At 39.3% G+C, this 21,064-nt stretch overlaps 1 protein-coding gene across 12 annotated transcripts in view; it reads right to left on the bottom strand.

Moving 5' to 3' along the window:
* LOC132400854 (regulating synaptic membrane exocytosis protein 1-like) overlaps positions 1-21,064 on the bottom strand; it is a 554,853-nt gene that overhangs the window by 267,757 nt on the left and 266,032 nt on the right. For all 12 annotated transcript variants that reach the window (XM_059982306.1, XM_059982314.1, XM_059982312.1 and 9 more), the window contains one exon: positions 376-704. In XM_059982306.1, coding sequence (XP_059838289.1) covers positions 376-704 — 329 coding nt within the window. The remainder of the gene's footprint in view (positions 1-375; positions 705-21,064) is intronic.

Consider the following 21,064-nt stretch of genomic DNA (forward strand, 5'->3'; position numbering starts at 1 on the left):
TCTATTTCTTGCACTACAATGGTTCCCTAATGATTGTCCCCAACTCATCTCCTGTTTTTCCTTCCCAAATAGTTTAAATATGACAATATTAAGAACTCATCTTGTCTATTGCTAATACCATGAAATCATATTCCGATATGGCTTGTAGTACTTGTAGCTCTCCAACATTATTCACCACACGTCAATATATTTTGTAATTTTTTCCGTGCACTTCATTCCAATGTGGTACAACATCCTTCTCAAACACTAACAATCTCATCCTTTCTACTTCTCAATATTTATGGAAATATAAAGCTATGTACAACACATTTCACCAGTATCGACAACTGCTGACTGAGAATACAACAAAGCAGGTGATAGTACTTCTAAGGTTACCTCTCTCTAGGAGGTTCACTCCTAGATCTTGATGCAGACTGTTTCTGTTCAAATCCCATCTCTTGCCGAGCAAGTTCGGATACCCGAGTCTTATCAGGTGGAGTAGCTTCTGGTACTGCTCCTACTGTACTTAAAGGAGTCTGGGAACGTGAACGCTCTTGCAGTCTTGCTTTCTTTTCCCTTGGTGCATCAGAACCACCACCTGTGGCAGTGTCACTCAGAGCTCCATCCTGACTAGAAGGCTGTGCTGTTCCACTTCCAATGAACCACGCTTCTGACTTTGTAAGAATTTCTTGCTGTTTACGACATAAATTGCATACCCACATTACCTAGATAAGACAAGAAAAGTAATTAAGTGATCAGGTCTCAGACTCTTCAAAATTAAATCTTCAAAATCTGCATGCTTTTTTTTACAACACACACAAAATGCTGGTGGAACACAGCAGGCCAGGCAGCATCTATAGGGAGAAGCGTTGTCGACGTTTCGGGGCGAGACCCTTCGTCAGGACTAACTGAAAGGAAAGATAGTAAGAGATTTGAAAATTGGAGGGGGAGGGGGAAATGTGAAATGATAGGAGAAGAACAGAGGGGGTGGGGTGAAGCTGAGAGCCGGAAAGGTGATTGACAAAAGGGATACAGAGCTGGAAAGGGGGAAGGATCATGGGATGGGAGGCCTAGGGAGAAAGAAAGGGGAGAGGAGCACCAGAGGGAGATGGAGAACAGGCAGAGTGATGGGCAGAAAGAGAGAAAAAAAAAGAGAGGGGGGGAAAAACTAAATATATCAGGGATGGGGTAAGAAGGGGAGGAGGGGCATTAATGGAAGTTAGATAAGTCAATGTTCATGTCATCAGGTTGGGGGCTACCCAGCTGGTTTATAAGGTGTTGTTCCTCCAACCTGAGTGTGGTTTCATCTTGACAGTAGAGGAGGCCGTGGATAGACATATCAGAATGGGAATGGGAAGTGGAATTAAAATGTGTGGCCACTGGGAGATCCTGCTTCCTCTGGCGGACAGAGCTTTGGAGGTGGCGAAGGAGTTCTCTTCTTTTTTTAAACAAAGGGGCTTCCCTTCTTCCACCATCAACTCCACTCTCAAATGCATCCCTTCCATTTCCCGCACATCTACCCTCACCCGATCCGCATGCCACCCCACTCGGGATAGGGTTCCCTTTGTCCTCACCTACCACCCCACCAGCCTCCAAGTCCAACGTGTAATTCTTCGTAACTTCCACCACCTCCAACAGGATCCCACTACGAAGCACATCTTTCCCTCCCCCACCTTTATGCTTTCCGCAGGGATCTCTCCCTACATGACTCCCTTGTTCATTTGTCCCCCCATCCCTTCCCACTGATCTCCCTCCTGGCACTTATCCTTGTAAGCAGAACAAGTGCTACACCTGCCCTTACACTTCCTCCCTCATCATCATTCAGGGCCCCAGACAGTCCTTCCAGGTGAGGCGAAACTTCACCTGTGAGTGGGCTGGTGTGGTATACTGTGTCCAGTGCTCCCGGTGTGGCCTTTTATATATTGGTGAGACCCGACGCAGACTGGGAGACCGTTTCACTGAACACCTATGCTCTGTCCGCCAGAGAAAGCAGGATCTCCCAGTGGCTATACATTTTAATTTCAAGTCCCATTCTCATTCTGATATGTCTATCCATGGCCTCCTCTACTGTCAAGATGAAGCCACACTCAGGTTAGAGGAACAACTGGCTGGGTAGCCCCCAACTTGATGGCATGAACATTGACTTAGCTAACTTCCCTTCTTACCCCATCACTGATATATTTAGTTTTTCCCCCTCCTCTTTTTTTCTCTCTCTCTCTCTGCCCATCACTCTGTCTGTACTCCATCTCCCTCTGGTGCTCCCCTCCCCCTTTCTTTCTCCCTAGGCCTCCCGTCCCATGATCCTTTCCCTTCTCCAGTTCTGTTTCCCTGTTGCCAATCACCTTTCCGGCTCTCAGCTTCACCACACCCCCTCTGGTCTTCTCCTATCATTTCGCATTTTCTCCTCCCCCTCCTACTTTCAAATCTCTTACTATCTTTCCTTTCAGTTAGTCCTGATGAAGGGTCTCGGCCCGAAACATTGACAGTGCTTCTCCCTGTAGATGCTAACTGGCCTGTTGTGTTCCATCAGCATTTTGTGTGTGTTGCTTGAATTTCCAGCATCTGCAGATTTCCTCGTGTTTGTTTTTATACACATTATTTTACATAATCATTCAATAAGATTCAATTTCAGGTTCATTCATCCTTCACAAAATTATCTTTTTATTTAATCCATATTACTACCAACACATTTTTTAAAACAAGTTGCATATAACAGTGATGTGATTGATTAATCCCCATTTTGCTCAGAATCTGTTTCCTTTTCTCAGATTTCCCCTGGAGTGTAAGAGGCCAAGGGTGACTTTATAGAGGTGGATAACAACATCATAGGTACACCTGGAAGACATAGGTTTAAAGTGAAAGGAAAAGGTTTAAAAGGGAATGAAGGGCAACCTTTTCACACAGAGGATGGTAGGTATATGCAGCAAACTGCCAGAGAAAGCTGTAAAGGTAGGCACAATTACAATGGTTAGAAGATATTTAAACAGGCACATAGATAGGAAATGTTTGGAGGTACAACACAACAAATGGCACTAGCTCAGGTAGACACTTGGTCAGCATTGGCAAGTTGGGCTGAAGGGCCCATTAACTGAGTTGGGATAAGGTGGAGTTATATGAAAGTCAGTCCAAAGGAATTGGAGTCTGTTGGTTCCCTGCTGTAGCTGTTTCAGAAGAAAAAAGGACAAAATAACCATGACCAGGATGTCGTTTAGTGAAGGCAACAGCTTTCAATCCCACAGCAGTGTGTGGTACCGTGGCATATCAACGTCAAAACTATACTGCACAGTCCACTTGCATGCACTACACTGCTTTTTACTAAACAAAAAATTACTAAACTATTAAATGCATGAAATTACACAGCTGGTTATTCTAACAAATCACAATTAATTATTAAACCAATTATTAATTCTCATCTCTGTTCATTAACTCTTTACTGCAAGTTGACCAACATCTCTGAAGTAAAAAATGAGCTACTGGAGGAAGTTGGAGGGTGAGGCAGTACCTGTGGAGGGAACTGCATAGTCGATGTTTCAACTTGGGACCCTTGATCCAGACCTCTAAAGTGTCCGTGCCAGACACTAGTTATTGGGGTAGATCCTCAGGCAATCATCATACACCTCTTGTTCTGTAACTGTTACCTTGATACAACCACTCTATGACAATGTTTCTATTATGTTATTAGAACATAAAACAGTACAGCACAGCAATCAACGTTGTGCTGAAAAAAATTAAACAAATAACAAGAGCTATAATAAACTAACCCTGCTGCCCTCACAAAATCCATATCCATCACTCTCTGCACATTCACATGCCTATCTAAGTGCCTCCTTGACGCCTCTAGCTTCTTTGCCTCTATCACTACCTCTGGCAGCACATTCCAGGCATCCACATCATCTGTATATAAAAACAGACTTCTTTTACAGACATCCACACAACTCCTTTAGATTTATCCCCTCTCATCTTAAATGCAGGTCCTCTAATACTGGACATTTCTTTTTCAATATTTTTATTAATTTTCACATAGAAGAATACAGAGTACAAGGATCTATATTATGAATAAAAAAAAGATAGAATAGTACCAAATACATTATATTTAAATCATACTTGCAATCGCAGTACCCTATATTCATAATCAAACACATATATTAATTAAATTGTAATTTGAATTGTAATAATTTTATGATAAAAAAAGAATCTAAACCCACTACAAAAGTCGAAGCTGTTTGGTAAAGAAAGGAAGGTGGAGAAAAATCCTTATCATATAGTGAATATTGGACTTTTCAATCTTGGGAAGAAGATACTGGCTGTCTATTCTATTTATGCCTTCCATAATCTTATAAACTTCCAATTTCCTCTCAGTCACCACTGCTCCACAGAAAACAACCAGTTTGTTCAATCTCCTTGTATAGCACATGCCTTAAATCCCATCCTAGTAAACTGCTTCTGCACCCTCTCCAAAACCTCCATATCCTTCCTATAGTGAGGTAACCAAATCTGAATGTAATACTCCAGATGTAGCCTAACCAGAATTTTATAAAGGTGCAATATCACTACCCAACTCTAGTATTCAGTGTCTCAATTAATGAAGTAAGAACATGATACGTTTTCTTTACTATCCTATCAACCTGTCCAGTCATTTTCAGTAAACCATGTATTTGGATCCCAAAATCTGTCTGTACTCTTAAGGGTCTTGCTCTTTAGAGGGTATTTACTAGACCTTTACATTTGAAATCCCAAAGAGCAACATTTCACATTTGGCTGGATTAAACTCCATCTGCCATTCCTCACTATATCTGCAACCCATCTATATCCCATTGTATGCTTTTGCAATCTTCTGCTTTTTTCATAACATCACCAACCTTTGTACTAACTACTAACTTATTAATGTATCCATCTATATTTTCATTCAGGTCATTTATCTTTATTACAAACATCAGAGATCCCAATATAGATCGTTTCAGAAACTATGCGTCATGGATTTCCATCTCCGAAGGGCAAGTTAACTTTGAATATGAAAGCAAGTCACTGTGGATCCCATGGATATTAATCTTCTGGATGATCCTCTCATGAGAGACCTTGTCAAAGGTCTTCCTTAATTTCATTTTGACAACATCCACAGTTCTATCTTCATCAATCACCTTTGTTACCTCTTCAAAAAAATTAGTTCTCCTGTATACAGCCATACTGATTACCCTTAAGTAGGCCATAGTTTTCCAAATGCTCGTAAATCTTATCCCTAAGAATCCTCTCAAGCTGCTTCCCTGTAACTGATGTGAGACTCACTGGTCTCATTATTGATGCTTTTACATGACCATCCCCTTTCAGTCACCACCATGCACTAAACTAGCTTCAGAAAATTTAACGTCATTAACTCATTGAAAACACAGTAATCATTATTAAACATTTCATTTACTACTTTACTGAACAGCCTGAAATCATTTGCAATGATCAGTCATTGAATTGTGTTGTTTTCTCCATCTTTGCTTTCATATTGCTTTCCACACCAGGTCTTTCCCTTTCCCGCCCTCACTGTAAGTCACAAAATCATCACCTTGATCCTTCCCTTTCTAAAGCTCATCTTCCATACTATCTTGAAGAATATCAGACATCAAGGAACCGAGTGAACAGTAAGGACAGAGAGGCCAGTAGGGACTTGAGTGAACATAAGGAAAAGATCTGAGGACCTGAGGGATTTATAGACCCGTGAAGGAGAAGGAAGCACCAGAAACTAGAGCAAACTGTTCCAATACAGGGTACTGGGGACTCCAGTAAATAAAAGGAATTTGTAAACAGGGTAAGCAAGGACAGATGCGAGAGGGGAAATTATATCTGGGAACAGATTAAATTGTTTATCTGCTGATTCAATCAAATTTACGACAAAGGATTGTGAATGAGTGTGATTCAGACACGGTGAATTCAATATCTAATCAGGTTTAGAAGAGTTACGAAGATTGGCAAAACCTGGATTTACTGAGAGGGGTGTCGAAGAAGGAAATTAAGTAATAACATTTCTCAAGTTCTGATAATTCAAAGCAAGAAGCAGTAAAAATCTATGGTTATAATTATTGATTTGAGATGCCAGGCAGATCTTTTGGTGTCAGCTTTTGCTTGAAAAATAATGAAGTAGGTTGAGAAAGGTTTGGATGAGTAGATAGTTCAAGGAAGGTGAGGGGGCTTAGGGAGGAGATCTGGGAAAGGAACCATGTTCAATAGAGTGTTGGGATCAGAAAGAGTTGTAAGGGCAATTACAAAATAAATGAACTTACCTTGATGAATGTTACCATACTTTCAGCAGTCACCTATATGGGGGTGCATCCTCTAATATTGCTGCATGTGGCCTCCAGAAAAAAATCACTTTGTGGCAAAGTCTCAAACTTGCAATACTAATCGTTATACTGATATTTTTCACATCTTATGTTCTACATTTATACCGACTTAATATTGTTTACATTTATCTCTACTCTGATCGAAACAAAAACACATGTTCTCACCTGCCACGAATTAGTCCTTGATGTAGAAGCTGATCAGATAAATTGATTACTGATCGCTAATGTTTTTCCCACCGAGACATATTCATGTACACTAAATAACTTCAAAGTAAACGGATCTTCAGTTTACACAAAACCATTTAAATTCAGGGTCCAGGATACCAGAAACCTTTCAACAGTAAGTTTGACTTAAAAATTAAGTACTATCAATTAAGATAAAAATTGTGTTCTCAACCTCCTGCTTCACAGCCTAGATACTGACTGAAAATAGTCCAATATAGATTCCCATCACATATTTTGGCTTTTTTTCACAATCAGATAATATTTTCATTCTTTATTAAGGTAACAGAATTGTTATATTCTCTGTCATCTCCAATGTATTACAATTGACACATTTATCAACTAAGGAAATCTGTACCCCAAGGAAGAACAGCACTGACAACAAATACAATCCTCATACTCACACAGCAACTGCAAACAAAATCACAAATGAACTTCTCGTCTTTGCAATTCAAAGCCGCTTGTTCAGCAGACAACAATCTGTTAACTAAGGCAGTTTTAAGTGTTAACTGCTTCTTGGTCTCGAAGAAAAGAATAATTTCTGAGAAATGTACAAAACACACCAAACATTTCATTAGTTGAGCTTGTGCCCAATGATCAGACCAGAGTTTAATTTTAATTATTTGGATTCTGTCCAAACTAATCCAAATTTAGAATAACAATCCACAGATGTCAGGTTACCCAACACAAATGGTCTGGTGAAAGATTAAGAGGATCTAATTTTGCTTTACTTTTTACATTACCCAAATGCAGCATAATGGATGATGAAAATGTTTTCAAAATCCTTATCTTCAAAGGATTATTTAATACTTTTACTTCATCTGATTTGATGTAAATTAAAGTACACCATTTACAGACAAAACACAAACATACATAAAAAATGCAGATTAACAAACTGTAACAAATAGAGAGCATTGAGGTGCAGAAATTAATGTTGAATCACATTCATTTGACACCTTGATAAGGGACTTAATGAGCATCTTACCTACTCAGATGGGAAACGGCTCAAGTTTCTCCCTTACAACCTGACCTTAAGAGTTGCAATACAAGCACAATTAATTTGACTTTAATACCACTGGATAAGAAAGGAGAAAAAATAGCATGTGGTCCTGTCCAGCTGCCGGGTTTTCTCCTTGCTGGAAATCCGACATGTATGAAGAGAGATTAGGTTCACCTGAGATGGCCCATGTAGTTGCACACCTAACTCTGTACCTTCAACCCAGCGATTCATTATGAATAAGTAGATCTCTAGCTAGCACTTGCCATAATGGACAGGAATATTTGCTGTTGATTTTTCAGTTTGGATTCTCCCCAACCTAGTAGAGAGTTGATTGGCCAGTCCGGTGCTCTCAACAAGGAACAACAGGGAGTTTGTGATTTTGGACTAGTGTAACAGAATCGCATTACAGAGAAGTTTATTTTTACATGCTAGGGCTTGCATTTCTTTTGCAAACTGCTTATTTTAATGTTGCATGCACAGCATATAAATGCTCAGTCCATAAAATGCAGAGATGACATCACTCCTGTCGCAATCCTGCTTATTTGAAGCCAGTCCTATTACAGTAAAATTAGTTGACGTACATTATAGAACACAGTCAGGAGAAAAAAGCCGAAAAGCAGGGCCTACATCCGTGAGTTTGTAGGACAAGTGTTGGAACTCCTCTGTTTGGAACATGGTATGAGTGCAGGCGAGCATTTGCAGGCTGCTGAAAAGTTAATCCATGCCCTGACCTTAGAACATAGAACAGTACAGGAACTTCCAACCACTGTGACTGTGCTGACTATGATGCCATGGCTACTTGTATGAGTTCATTAAAATACATTGGAATTAGAGCCTGGGACTTTTTCTCCTGGCATTCCCTTTCTATTGTTGTGTCATCAAACCAAGGTCTTTAAAATACCCGACCCACTCACATTCACACAGTTTATCACAGTTGAAGCTATATCCCCATAGCCCTTCAATTAGTCCCACTTGCCCTAACCCTTTCTCACAGTCCTGTAAATCCTTTACTTGCACCCAGCCTTCGCCCGACTATCAAAACTGAATCTGCCTCCACTTTTACCCTGGCCATGAATTCTAGGTTGCAAGCACAGTACATGCTGTGTGTAATAAAACGTTTTCATCATGTTAATTTCAGTTCTTTCACCAATCACCATTATTCAATGTACTGTGGTTCTTGACACTTTGCTAGTGGAAACAACTTCTCTCCATTTACTTGATCCATAACTTCTAAGATTTTAAATACCTTCATCAGGTCATCTTGCAAAATCCTCTTCTATAAAGAGAAAAGAATCCACTCTTTTCTCTTCACTCTTTATATAGTTGTATAAATGGAATTATTTCAGTAAATCTCATCTGCATACTCTCTAAAATCTAAATATTATTCTGCAACCTGAAGTGTTATATTCTAAATGCAGGTTATTGAACTTGCAATATTCATTCCTGCAGCTTGAACCATGACCTCTGCATTTATGGGAACTGTTCCATGGAATGAATTTCTGAATCAATATTTCCATTGTATTGTCTTTGAAATGTCTCTTTCACAAAGTTTCTTGCCCATTATCAACCTGAGAAGCATCATGCATATCCTCTAAAAGCCTCAACCCACTGATCTTCAGGTTTTAGAAGGATTCCAAATTGATTTGGCTACCAACTTTAAGAGCATGAATGAGCTCCATATATCACAACACAAATTTTCACAACCCTTCTCACCGTCTCTTAGGTCATCCTGCTCTTCTTCCTCCCTTAGTAATCCTATCACTTCATGTTATTTATTTCCCATTACGCTAAGTCATAGAAATGCTGATCAAATTCACACCTAAGTTAATCACATATCTCTCTAAACCATTTCTATTCATGTACCTGTTCAGGTGTCTTTTAAAGGTTAATATACCTGCCTCAGCCATTTTCTCTTGGTGAAAAGTTGCCCCTTAGATTCCCATTAAATCTCTCCCCTCTCACCCACCCTAAGCCTTCTAGTTTCTGATTTTCCAACCTTGGGGAAAAAGACAAAATGCACATTCACCCCATGATTTTACACTCCTTGAATAAAAAAACACCTCTTAGTTTCCTATGCTCCAATGAAAAGAAACCCAACCTGCTCTACTCCTTTCCATAACTCAAGTCTCTCAAGCCTCAGCAATATCCTTATAAGACCTCTCTGTACTTGTTCTAGTTTAGTCACACCTTTTCTATAGCAAGCCGACCAAAACTGAATACAATGTTCCAAATGCAGCCTCATCAACGTCTTGTACAATTGCTTCATGCTTAGCTGCATTAAGTCATATCTACTCTATCATTTGCATCATGTATCGTAAATCTGCTGAAACTAAATTACTAACCCGTATATCCTTTACAAATTTTAATATTATGCACCACACTTAATACCCAGACTTCTTATACTATATTTCTCATAACACAGAAGGGAGGCAAGACTGGGAAATAAAAAGGAAAAACAATATCCCAATATTAAACCTCAGGGATCTATATCCTTTTCTCCTACTGGAGTAAACAGCTGTTCATCATCACTTTCTGCCTCCTATCCCCTTATCTAATTATGCCTCCAAGTTAACATTATCTTGTTAAATTGTGCTTTATTTTCTGAGTCAGTAAAATGGCTTGTACTATTGCACTTTGTTTCTTTCAGTAACTGAGATTAATCAGATCCAATTTAAACACAGAGCAGTATTGAACAGCACAGGCTATCTGGCCCATGATGTCTGTACCGAATATGATGCCAAATTCAACTCATCCCTTCTACCTACTAATAATAAACGGTAGGCAACCTTAAGCACAAATGATTTTCTAGCATGCGTTATTCATTAATTTGAGGCAATACATAACTAGATGTATTTAAATGGATAATTCCAAAATTTCAAGTTTTTTATGGCATTTTCCTGGCCCACCGTCTGCCCATTAAACACAATCCGGCCCACAGAGGCAAAAAGGTTGCTGACTCCTGATCTATATCCTTCCATTCTCAACATATTCACTTGTCTACCTAAAAACCTGTTAACCTGTGTGAATACCAATATCGTATCTGCTTCCAATTCTACCGCTAATAGCCTGTTTACGCTACTTACTAATCTTTGTAAAATATTTGCCCCACATATCCTTTTTAAACTTCCCCCTTTCACCTTAAAGCTATACCTTGAATATCCTGGGGAAAAAATGTTCTGGGTGAATATGCTATCAGTGCCTCTCATAAGTTTATATACCCATTAGGTCTCCCCTCTGTCTCCAGTGCTCCACAGAAAACAATCCAAGTTTGTCCAAACCCACCTTTTTAATTAATACTCTATTTATTTATTGATTTACTTCCTTACTCATACTCTATGTCCCTGGTGATGAAGGTATTCATACCATACAACTTCTTTACCACTCTATTGACTTGTGTTGCCACCTTCAGGGAGGTATTGATTTGGATCCCAAGGTCCTTCTGTACATCAATGCAGTTACAGGAACTACCATTTACTGCATATTTTTCCTTTGCCTCTAACTTTACCAAGTGTAACACCTGACACTCACTTGGATTAAACTCCATCTGTTATTTCTCTATTGTAATTGTAACTGAGCTAGATCCGGATGTAGCTTCTCATAACCTTTTTACTGTCTATAACTCCATTAATTTTTGTGTAGCCTGCAAATTTACGAACCAGCCCATCTACATTTTTGTTCAACTCATCTATATACTATATATCTCAAAGATTAGAGGTCCTAGCAAAGATTCTTGCAGAACTCTGCTGGTCATACAAAATAAAGCCTTTTCACCTCAATGTTTGGTCTTCTCTAGGCAAATCAATTCTAGATTCAAAGTACCAATTTGCCATCAACACCATGTACTTTAATTGTCTTAATCAACCTACAATGAAAGACCTTATCAAATGCCTTACTAAGGTCCATGCAGTCAACATCTACTGTCCTGTCCTCAGAGGCATAACGATGTACAGCATGGAACAGACCCTTTCACTCAATTGGCCCATGTCAACCAAGATGTACCTACGCTAGTCCTCTTTATGCACATGTATTTCCATATATGACTGTTATATTGTTCTTGACTGTTCCATAATGGTAAAATTAAATTAGTCAAACTCTAGAGGGAGTAGCTTTATGAAGATGGGCAGATTGGCTAACAATTCTATTTTTCTCTTTTATTAATACACTTTTTCACTTTATGAACTAGAACATAGAATCTAAACAATTTTCTGAAATTTGATAAGTTGTTCAACATTATATTTATCATTGACTTACAATGATGAAATGATGAAGGAATGTTTTCTATAGAGTTGATATACAGTGGACCAGATCTCGTTGACCTGGTTTCCCCCACCAAGAATCTACTTCAGACACAAAGTACTAATGCTGCTGGCCAGAAGTATTCCAACTTTTCTACAGTGCATCTCTGGGAGAAGATGTAAGAAATGTGTGAGATTTTATAATAGATTTTTAATTGTCTCTAAGATCTTGAGATAAAGGAAGATGGCACCAGAGGAAAGTGATTCATGGCAAACTGCTCTCTGCGCATTTTATTCTGCATTCCGTTATTTATTTCTCTTGTACTATCTTAATGCACTGTAGCAGTCAAATAGTCTATATGGTTGGGATGCAGAAAAAAGTTTTTCACTATACTTCGGTATAAATGACAATAATAAATTAATCTGTCACTTATTTACCAAGTTACCACTTGATCTCATTTGGCATATCCCTCTAAATATTTCTATCTAAGTACTTCACCAAGTTGTTAATGTATCTGCCTCAAACACTTCCTCTTGCAGCTCATTCCATATCTGGACCACACTCTGGATGAAAAAGTTGGCACTCAGGTTCCTACTAAATTTTGGCACAGCTTTGTGGGCCGAAGGGCCTATATTGTGCTGTAGGTATTTTTCTATGTTCTAAATGTATTCCCTCTCAACTTAAGCCTATGCCCTCCAGTTTTGGTTCCCCAACTCTGAGAAAAAGACTGTGCGTATTCACCCTACCTCTACCCCTCATAATTTTATACACCTCTATAAAATCATCCCTCAATCACCTATGCTGCAATGAATTACAGACCAGCCTGCTCAATCTCTTTCCATAACTCAGTGCCTTGAGTCCCTGTAACATACGGATAAGTCTCCTCTGCACCATTTTCAGTTCAATGACATTGGTCGTATAGCAGGATGACCAAACTGAACAATATTCCAAATGCAGTCTCACCAATGTCTTTTCTAATGTCATACATTACCTTTGTCACTTCTTGAAAAAAACCCGTCAAATTTGTAAGATATGAAAATTCCTCACATGCTGTCTCTAATTTGCTTTCAGTCAATCTATCCTGGATGTTCTTTTTAACCTTTGCTTCTCCAAATGAGTATCAGAGTTGTCTCTAGCTACCAGTACTATCCCAATGCCATTTTTCTTTGAACAGAGTATAACATTTAGCATCTTACAATTATTTGTAAACATCCCCATACCCAACAAGAATTGAAAAAATGTGGTTAGAGCTTCTGCTTTCCCCAAGATGCATCACATCTGGTTAATTCATTTTATTTAATTTAATAGAGCTGTTATCTCCCTCTTTGATTACTGAACCCCAATGACATAATTTCTTGATATATATTCGAAGTTTAAAAGTTTGGTCTGAATATAACGTTCCAGAGTATGAGCATAGTCACTGGCAGCTGCCCATATAATAAATAATAAGTTCCTCCTTAAGTTATATCTCTGACATGTTTTCACTTGCACAGTACTTAACCATGTTTGGATTTTTTTATACTTCATGAATTTGAAAACTTGGCCGGCAGTTCAGTCTTGTGTTCTGATTTTGGTTTCTTATTTTGAAGGTTAATGACACTCTTTAAATGAAAGGACCTATTTCGGGTCTCCAGTAGCAGATAAAAAGAGCAAAGTTGTATGATTGTGCCTGCTAAGTTGGAACAGGAAGTAGTCAGTTAGCTACATGATCTGATCATAATACCATGACATCAGGGCAGAATTAGGCCATTCCACCCATTGTGTCCATTCCACCATTTTATCATGGCTGCTCCCAGATCCAATTTAATGCTATGCACTTGCCCTCTCACTATATCCCTTGATGCCCTGATCAATCATGAATCTAACAACTTTTGCTTTGAATATACCAACAGACTTGGCTTCCCCACAGTCTGTGGCAGAGCATTCCACAGATTCACCACTCTCTGGCTAAAAAAATTCCTGATTACTCCTATTTCAAAATGTCGCCCCACAATTTTGAGGCTGTGCCCCCTAGTTCTGGCTAGCCCCACCAAAGGAAACATCCCTTCCACATCTACCCTATTTAGTCCTTTCAACATTCAGTAGGTTTCAATGAGATCCCCATGCATTCTTCAAAATTCCAGTGAGTACAGGCCCAAAACTGCCAAGCACTCCTTATATGTTAACCCTTTCATTCCAGGAATAATCCTCTTGAATCTCCTCTGAACTCTCTTTAATGACAACACATCCTTTCTGAGATAAGGGGTCAAAACAGTTGACAATACTCCAAGTGTGGCCTGACTAGTGTCTTACAAAGCATCAGCATTATCGCAAACAAGAAAAATATCTGCAGATGTCGGAAATCTGAGCAACACACACAAAATGCTGGAGGAACTCAGCAGGCCAGGCAGCATCTAGGAAAAGAATACAGTCAATGTTTCAGGCCAACACGTCAACTGTACACTTTTCCTAGATGCTGCCTGGTCTGCTGAGTTCTTCCAGCATATTGTGCATGTTGTTCGGCATTATCTCCTTGTTTTTATATTCTATTCCCTTTGAAATAAATGACAACATTGCATTTGCCTTCATTATCACAGACTCAAACTGTAAATCAACTTTCTGGGACTCTTGCCGAAGGACTCCTAAGTCCTTTGCATATCTTTTGTTTGAATTTTCTCCCCATTTAGATAATAGTCCACATTATTGTTCCTTTTACCAAAATGCATTATCGTCCATTTCCCAACATTGTATTCCGTTTGCAACTTTTTTGCCCATTCTTCCAATTTGTTTTGGTCCTGCTACAATCACATTGCTTCCTCAGCATTACCCACCCATCCAGCTATCTTCATATCATCTGCAAACTTTGCCACAAAGCTATCAATTCCATTATCTAAATCACTGAAAAACAATGTGAAAAATAGCAGTCCCAATACGGACTCCTGAGGAACATCACTAGTCCATGGCAGCCAGCCAGAAAATGTCCCCTTTATTCCCACTTGCTGCCTCCTGCTTGTCAGCCATTCCTCTATCCATGCCAGTTTATTTCTTGTAACATCATAGGATTTTATTTTGTTAAGCAGCCTCACGTGAAGCACCTTATCAAATGCCTACAGAAAATCCAAGTAAATGACATCCACTACCTCTCTTTTGTCCACCCTGCTTGCTACCTCCTTGAAGAATTCTAACAGGTTTGACAGGCAAAATTTCCCTTTCAGAAACTATGCTGAATTTGATTTATTTTATCATCAGTCTCCAAGTACTCTGAAACCTCGTCCTTAATAATTACTCCAACACTTTCCCAACCACTGAGGTTGGGCTAACTGGCCTATAATTTCATCTCTTTTGTCTTCCATACTTCTTAAAGAGTGGAGTGAATTTGCAATTTTCTATTCCTCCAGGACCATGCCAGAATCAAGTGATTCTTGAAAGATCATGACCAATGCATCCATCGTCTCTTCAACAACCTCGTTCAGGACTCTGTAATGTAGTCTATCAGGTCAAGTGACTTCTCTACCCCAAGACCTTTGAGTTTGCCTGGCACATTTTCTTTTGTAACAGCAACGACACTCACTCTTGTTCCCTGACACTCACGGACCTCTGGCATACAGGTAGTGTCATCCACAGTAAAGACCGAAGCAAAGTACTTGTTAAGATCACCTGCCATTTCTTTGTCCCCAGCATTATTTGCCAGTGGTCCAATATCAACTCTCACCTCCCTTTTACTCTTTATATTACTGAAAAAATCTTTCAGTATCCTTCTTTATATTATCCACTAATTTGCCCTCATATTTCATCTTTTCCCTTCTTACAGCTTTTTTAGTTGCCTTTTGTTGGATTTTAAAAGCTTCTCAATCATCCAACTTCTCACTCTCTTTTGCTACCTTATATGCCTTTTCCTTGGCTTTTACACAGTCCTTAACTTCCCTTGACAGCCACAGTTGCCTAGCCCTGCCATTTGAGAACAACTCCTTCTGTGGGACATATCTATCCTTCGCCTTGTGAATTATTCCCAGAAACTTCAGCCACCTCTGTTCTGCCATCATCCCTGCCAGTATTCCCCTCCAATTCACAAGGGCAGCCACTCTCTCATGCCTCTGTAATTTCTTTTATTCCTTTGCAATATTGATACATATGACTAATGCTTCTCACTCTCATATTGCAGCATGAATTCAATCAAATTCTGTCACTGCTTCTTAAAGGTTCTCTTATATTAAGCTTACTAATAAAATCTGGGTTGTTGCACAACACCCAATCTAAGATGGCTTTTTCCCTAGTAGGCTCGAGCACAAGCTGCTCTAAAAGCTATTCGAAATGCATTCAAATTCCATCTACTCCTCGTATTTCCATTAACATCTATTGCCCTTTGTTGAACTATGCATTTTCCAAATCATTATCTGCAGTGCCTTTAGAAAGGGAAGCTATTCAGTTATACATTACTCTGTACTCTCAAGCTTTCCACCCATAAGTACTGACCTAAATCTCTTAGAAGTATTTGCAAATTTCATATAAAAGGGCAATTCCCAACAAAGTTCCTACTCAATGGTCAAGATGTTTTCATGAAATCTCTGTACATTTCGAAGCAATATCTTGTATTCCAACACTCCTATCTGTACACATGGGAGGCACAGAGGTACTGCCAGAACAGTTACCACTGAGCTCCAGCAACCTGGACTCAACCCTGAATTTGAAATTGACTGAAACTCAGAAGTTCTCCCTGTAACCACATTGAATTCCTCCCATATTCCAAAAGCTTGTGGCTTGATAAATTCAACTATAATTTTGTCATGGTGCATGGCTGAGTGGTGGAAACAGGGAGTAACTGATGAGAACTTAGGAAGAGAAAATGAATTACCGCCTGATAGTTGGTGCTGAAGGGTTTATATGCTGTATTGTTCTGATTCCATTATAGGCAGTATGCCAGGTACCGCATATCAACCTTATGTTCCATGAACAAACACAAAAAGATATCCCTTTAAATACTGCATACACTACTGCAACTGTGCTCTAACAGTGTGAATAAGGTTCTAGCATGACTACCCTGCTCTTAAGTTTTATCCCTTTGCTTATGATATTTCTTGATTGGAAAGTATAAGTTTAGCTTTATTTGTCACATGTATATCAGAATATCGAGACATACAGTTAAATGTATTGTTGGTGTCAAATCAAATTAGCGAGGATTGTGTTGAATAGCCTGCAAGTGTTGCCACATTTCCATTGCCAACATAGCATGCCCACAATTCACTAATGCTAATTGTACATGCTTGGAATGAGGGAGGAAACTGAAGCACCTGAAAGAAGCCCTTCGTTGGCGCTGTAATAGAGCTACACTAAATGCTGCACTATTGCAGAGTATCATCCACAATTGAGAAGGCCAATTTCAATGGACGGGTACATAAAATATGGACTTTCAGAACAGGAACAAGCTGATCAGGCTACAATATAATGCCTGTGCTAACCATGATGACAATATAAACCAGTCTTACCTGACTGTGTATGGCCTACACTCCTCCAACTCCTACCTGCTCACGTACTCTTCTAAATACCTCTTAACTTTTCATAACCAGATGGGGCATACCCTATGTTTTATACTGTTGCATGTAACTTGCCAACCCTTACAATAAGTGCTGTGACTGTTGAAGGGAAGTATTCTATATAGTTTCTTTACAACCCTATTGACTTGTTTGCCACTTTCAGGGAGCTATCTATGAACTTGTGCTTCTAGATCCCTCTGTACATCAATGCTCCATGGGTCCTCTAAGAGGTGACAACAAGCATTGCAGAATTCTTGTTTAACTTCTCACTGGAACTACTGGTGACCCAGGATCACATCCCTTCCTATGTAGAAGTGATGGACACATTTGTACCAGGTGGAGGGAATGCTCCTATGTTCAGTGGCTGATGCACAGATCTCTTCTCCCAATGAGGCCTCAGTGGAGTTTTGTTTGCTACTGTTCATTAATCACAGTGTGCTCCAACCAATATACAAGGACCCCCTTTAGAACCAACATGAGAAGAAATTTCTATAGCCAGAGGATTTTCAACTTTCAAATTTTTCATAATTCCTAACTTGTTGAAATAGTTTGCTCAAAGTGTCTAACAGTCACACAAGTACAAACAACTGACTCAAGTTAGAAACAAAACTGTTCAGCAACTGTCTCCTGTCCAAATAAAGGGGCATAGTGTCTCAAATAAATGAATGGAATCCCAGCTATTTTCTCAATTAATTTTTGTTCCTTAAAAGTTGTCCCAAATAAGTAGCCTCCCCAATTAACCATAATCCACTGTACTAAGTTGACAGATTCTTGATAAGTAACGGTATCAAAGGTTCAGGGAGAAAGCAGGAGAAAAGGGCTGAGGGGGTTTAATAAATCAGGCATACAAGAATGGCAGAGCAGACTTGATGGGGCAAATGGTCTAATTCTGCTCCAATGTCTTATGGTGTTATGGAACACAGAAAGATGGGTAATTCCTATCACTGTGTGTATTTTACTTCTTGGAGTTGGCATTTTAATTAAAATGAATATTATCATCATGAATTAAAACACTTACTATTGTAACTTGCATGATCCAACCCTGAAGATCCTTTCTACATGGACTAGTGGAGAGTTAAAGTGACTTTTCTCACAACTCTGCTTGGTGTAATTAGAACAATCACGTCTCCAAATGTAAGGAGATCATATTTTGGCTACAGTTAAGTGAGAGTTAACATTTCCTCGATCTTCCTATTGATGGAGAAGAGGGGCTACTCTCCCTTTCAAGGATTTCATGGTGTAGGACTTTCTACAGGTCTCACACGCTCAATAGTGCATCATTAAAATGTCACTGTTTCAGGCTCTGCATTTGAGAACTGTGACAAATGTATCCTCAACCTTATGTGGTTGTATGTGTTCAAACAAGCATCTTGTAACCTCAGAGTTGATCCTTTACAGGAAGCAGAAAGGAGAAAAAAAGGCCACAGATTCTTGCAATGTAAAACACCAATACCAAATCATTCTGTGTCAAAACTCACCCCACAGTGAGCAGCAGTACAAAACAGTCAGAATGCACCAGAGGGAGACTTTATATGCATAAGCAATTGCAGATGACAGGTGCTTAATCTGATGCATTTGAAAAGATAGTTTCATCGCTGGCAGTGAAAGACTATCAGTGAGGGATGACAAATGATCTGTAAGTGTTACAACAAAAGTTAAGGGGGGATAATAACATTCAGTACCGAGGAAAATGGAATCCTGATATAAAAGGGGGAGAGCAGACAAAATTCCACCATTATCCAGACAGATAGATGATTGTATGGAACATAGATCCCAAGCACACTATACACATGTGTGTATAATGCCATGAGCAGGACTTCTGTGCCTGTTCAATTTTAAACTCTCCTGCTGCTGTCACTGTCCCATAACTGTTCTCCCATTGAAAGGTCATTCACCTGCTTAGGCTCATTTCTCTATACCAGGTCCAATAAGGTACTTCCTCTCAATGGACTATCCACTTATTGAATTAAGAAACTGTCCTGAATGCACCTAACAAATTTGACCCTGTCACACTTTCTTGCACTGAGAAGATCCAATACGATATTGGGGAAGTTGAAATCAGTCACAACAACATAAGCTTATTGATCTGTTCCTCAATATCCTGGTGACTACAGTGCAACCTGTAGTCTAATAGCATCATAAAGTGAAATGCTTCATTTATGTCAAGTCAAATCTTCAAGGATGTATTAGAGCAGTCTGTGAAGATTGCCATACTTCTGGTGCCAACAGAACATGTCCTCAACTTACTGACATAACTCTAAGTGTATGTCTTTAGAATGCGGGAGAAAAATGGAGCACCTGAAGGAACCCAGAGAAACCCACATGGTCTGGTGAGAGCATACAGACAGTGACAGGAATTGAACCCTGATTAGTGATTGCTGGCAGTTCAAAGCAATAACCACTGCACTACAGAGTGCAGCCCCAGTATCTAACTTACCATTGATCTCTCTACTTTCTGACTTGGTGCTCTGATTCCCATCCCCTTGCTGGACTAGCTCAAACCATTCTGAGTATCATTAGTGAACATCTGTTCAGGATATTGCTTCCCTTCCAGTAAAGCCATAACCCATTCTTCTTGAACAGGTCTTCCCTACCCCAGAGGGGTTTTCAATTATCCAAGAACCAAAAACCCTGCCATCTTTGAGGTGCTGCTTTTCAGTCTCTTTCCCAAATTCCTATACTCACTGTGCAGAACTGTATTCCTCTTTCTATCAATGCCATTGGTTCCCCTGTGCATCACAACCTCAGGCTGCACACCCTCTTACTTTGAATGTTCTGCAGTCATGCTGGGATATTCTCATCCTGACTGACAGTTGGCTCCCCCCCATCATTCTGTCATCTTTTTCACAACCACAGAATCCCCTGTCTGTCTCCCTAACTACTGAGTTTCCTAATCCTGTTCCTCTGCATGACATTATACCCTTCCTGCTGAGCCTCAGAGCTGGCCATGGTGCCAGTGACATAGTCATCCCCACCATCACCTGAGCAGATTCTAAGGAGTACGGGGTATACTTGTCACTGAAGGGAAGTGTCATAGGGGGAAATCTGACATGTCCGCAACATCACATTAGCACAAGTTTATTTGCATGGCTGAATTCATTCCCATTGAGTCCAAGTGGGAGAAGGATTAAATTACTGCAAAAGTTTTTTCAATGCCTTTTTATTAAAATCCAGATTTTTTTTGTAAAATCATGAGGGACAAATTATGGCATATATACCCTTCATTGATTGTTGATCCTTTCACTTCAAGCCTTTAGGAGACAATCCATAGTTAAAAAAAAATGCCTGACACATTTCTTAGCATGAAGCCTAGCATTTTTTCTTATAATCTATTTTATCATTGCGAGAACTAGTGTCAGCAGCTAAATAAATTATTCCATTAGTGTGACCATATAGGGATGGATAGTAGGGTGGAATGTTAACTTTTAGTCCTTGAAACTAAACATGACTCTTCATTATGAATACCAGAGCACAGCGCCCTGCCAATGTTCACAGTTTAGGTCCCAGTAAATCAAAGCTGAACAACAGCTACTTGAGTTTTCTGTGCTATGTTTTTGAAATACCTTTGTGACCAAAACTATTTTCAAATGCAGAACTTGTTTTAAAGTAAAATGGATTCTGCACAGCTCATAAACTGCAGGGAAGAACTATGTGCAATTCCCTGAAAAAAAAATTAAAACCAGAAACACAATGTAACTAAGATAATGAAAAAAATTACTTTTATTTTACATACTAACGCACTTCTTGAAACTCACAGATGAATTAGGTCTAAGGGCCTACTTCTATTCAGC

This window comes from Hypanus sabinus, chromosome 10 (genome assembly GCF_030144855.1).
Source record: "Hypanus sabinus isolate sHypSab1 chromosome 10, sHypSab1.hap1, whole genome shotgun sequence".
Lineage (NCBI taxonomy): Eukaryota > Metazoa > Chordata > Chondrichthyes > Myliobatiformes > Dasyatidae > Hypanus > Hypanus sabinus.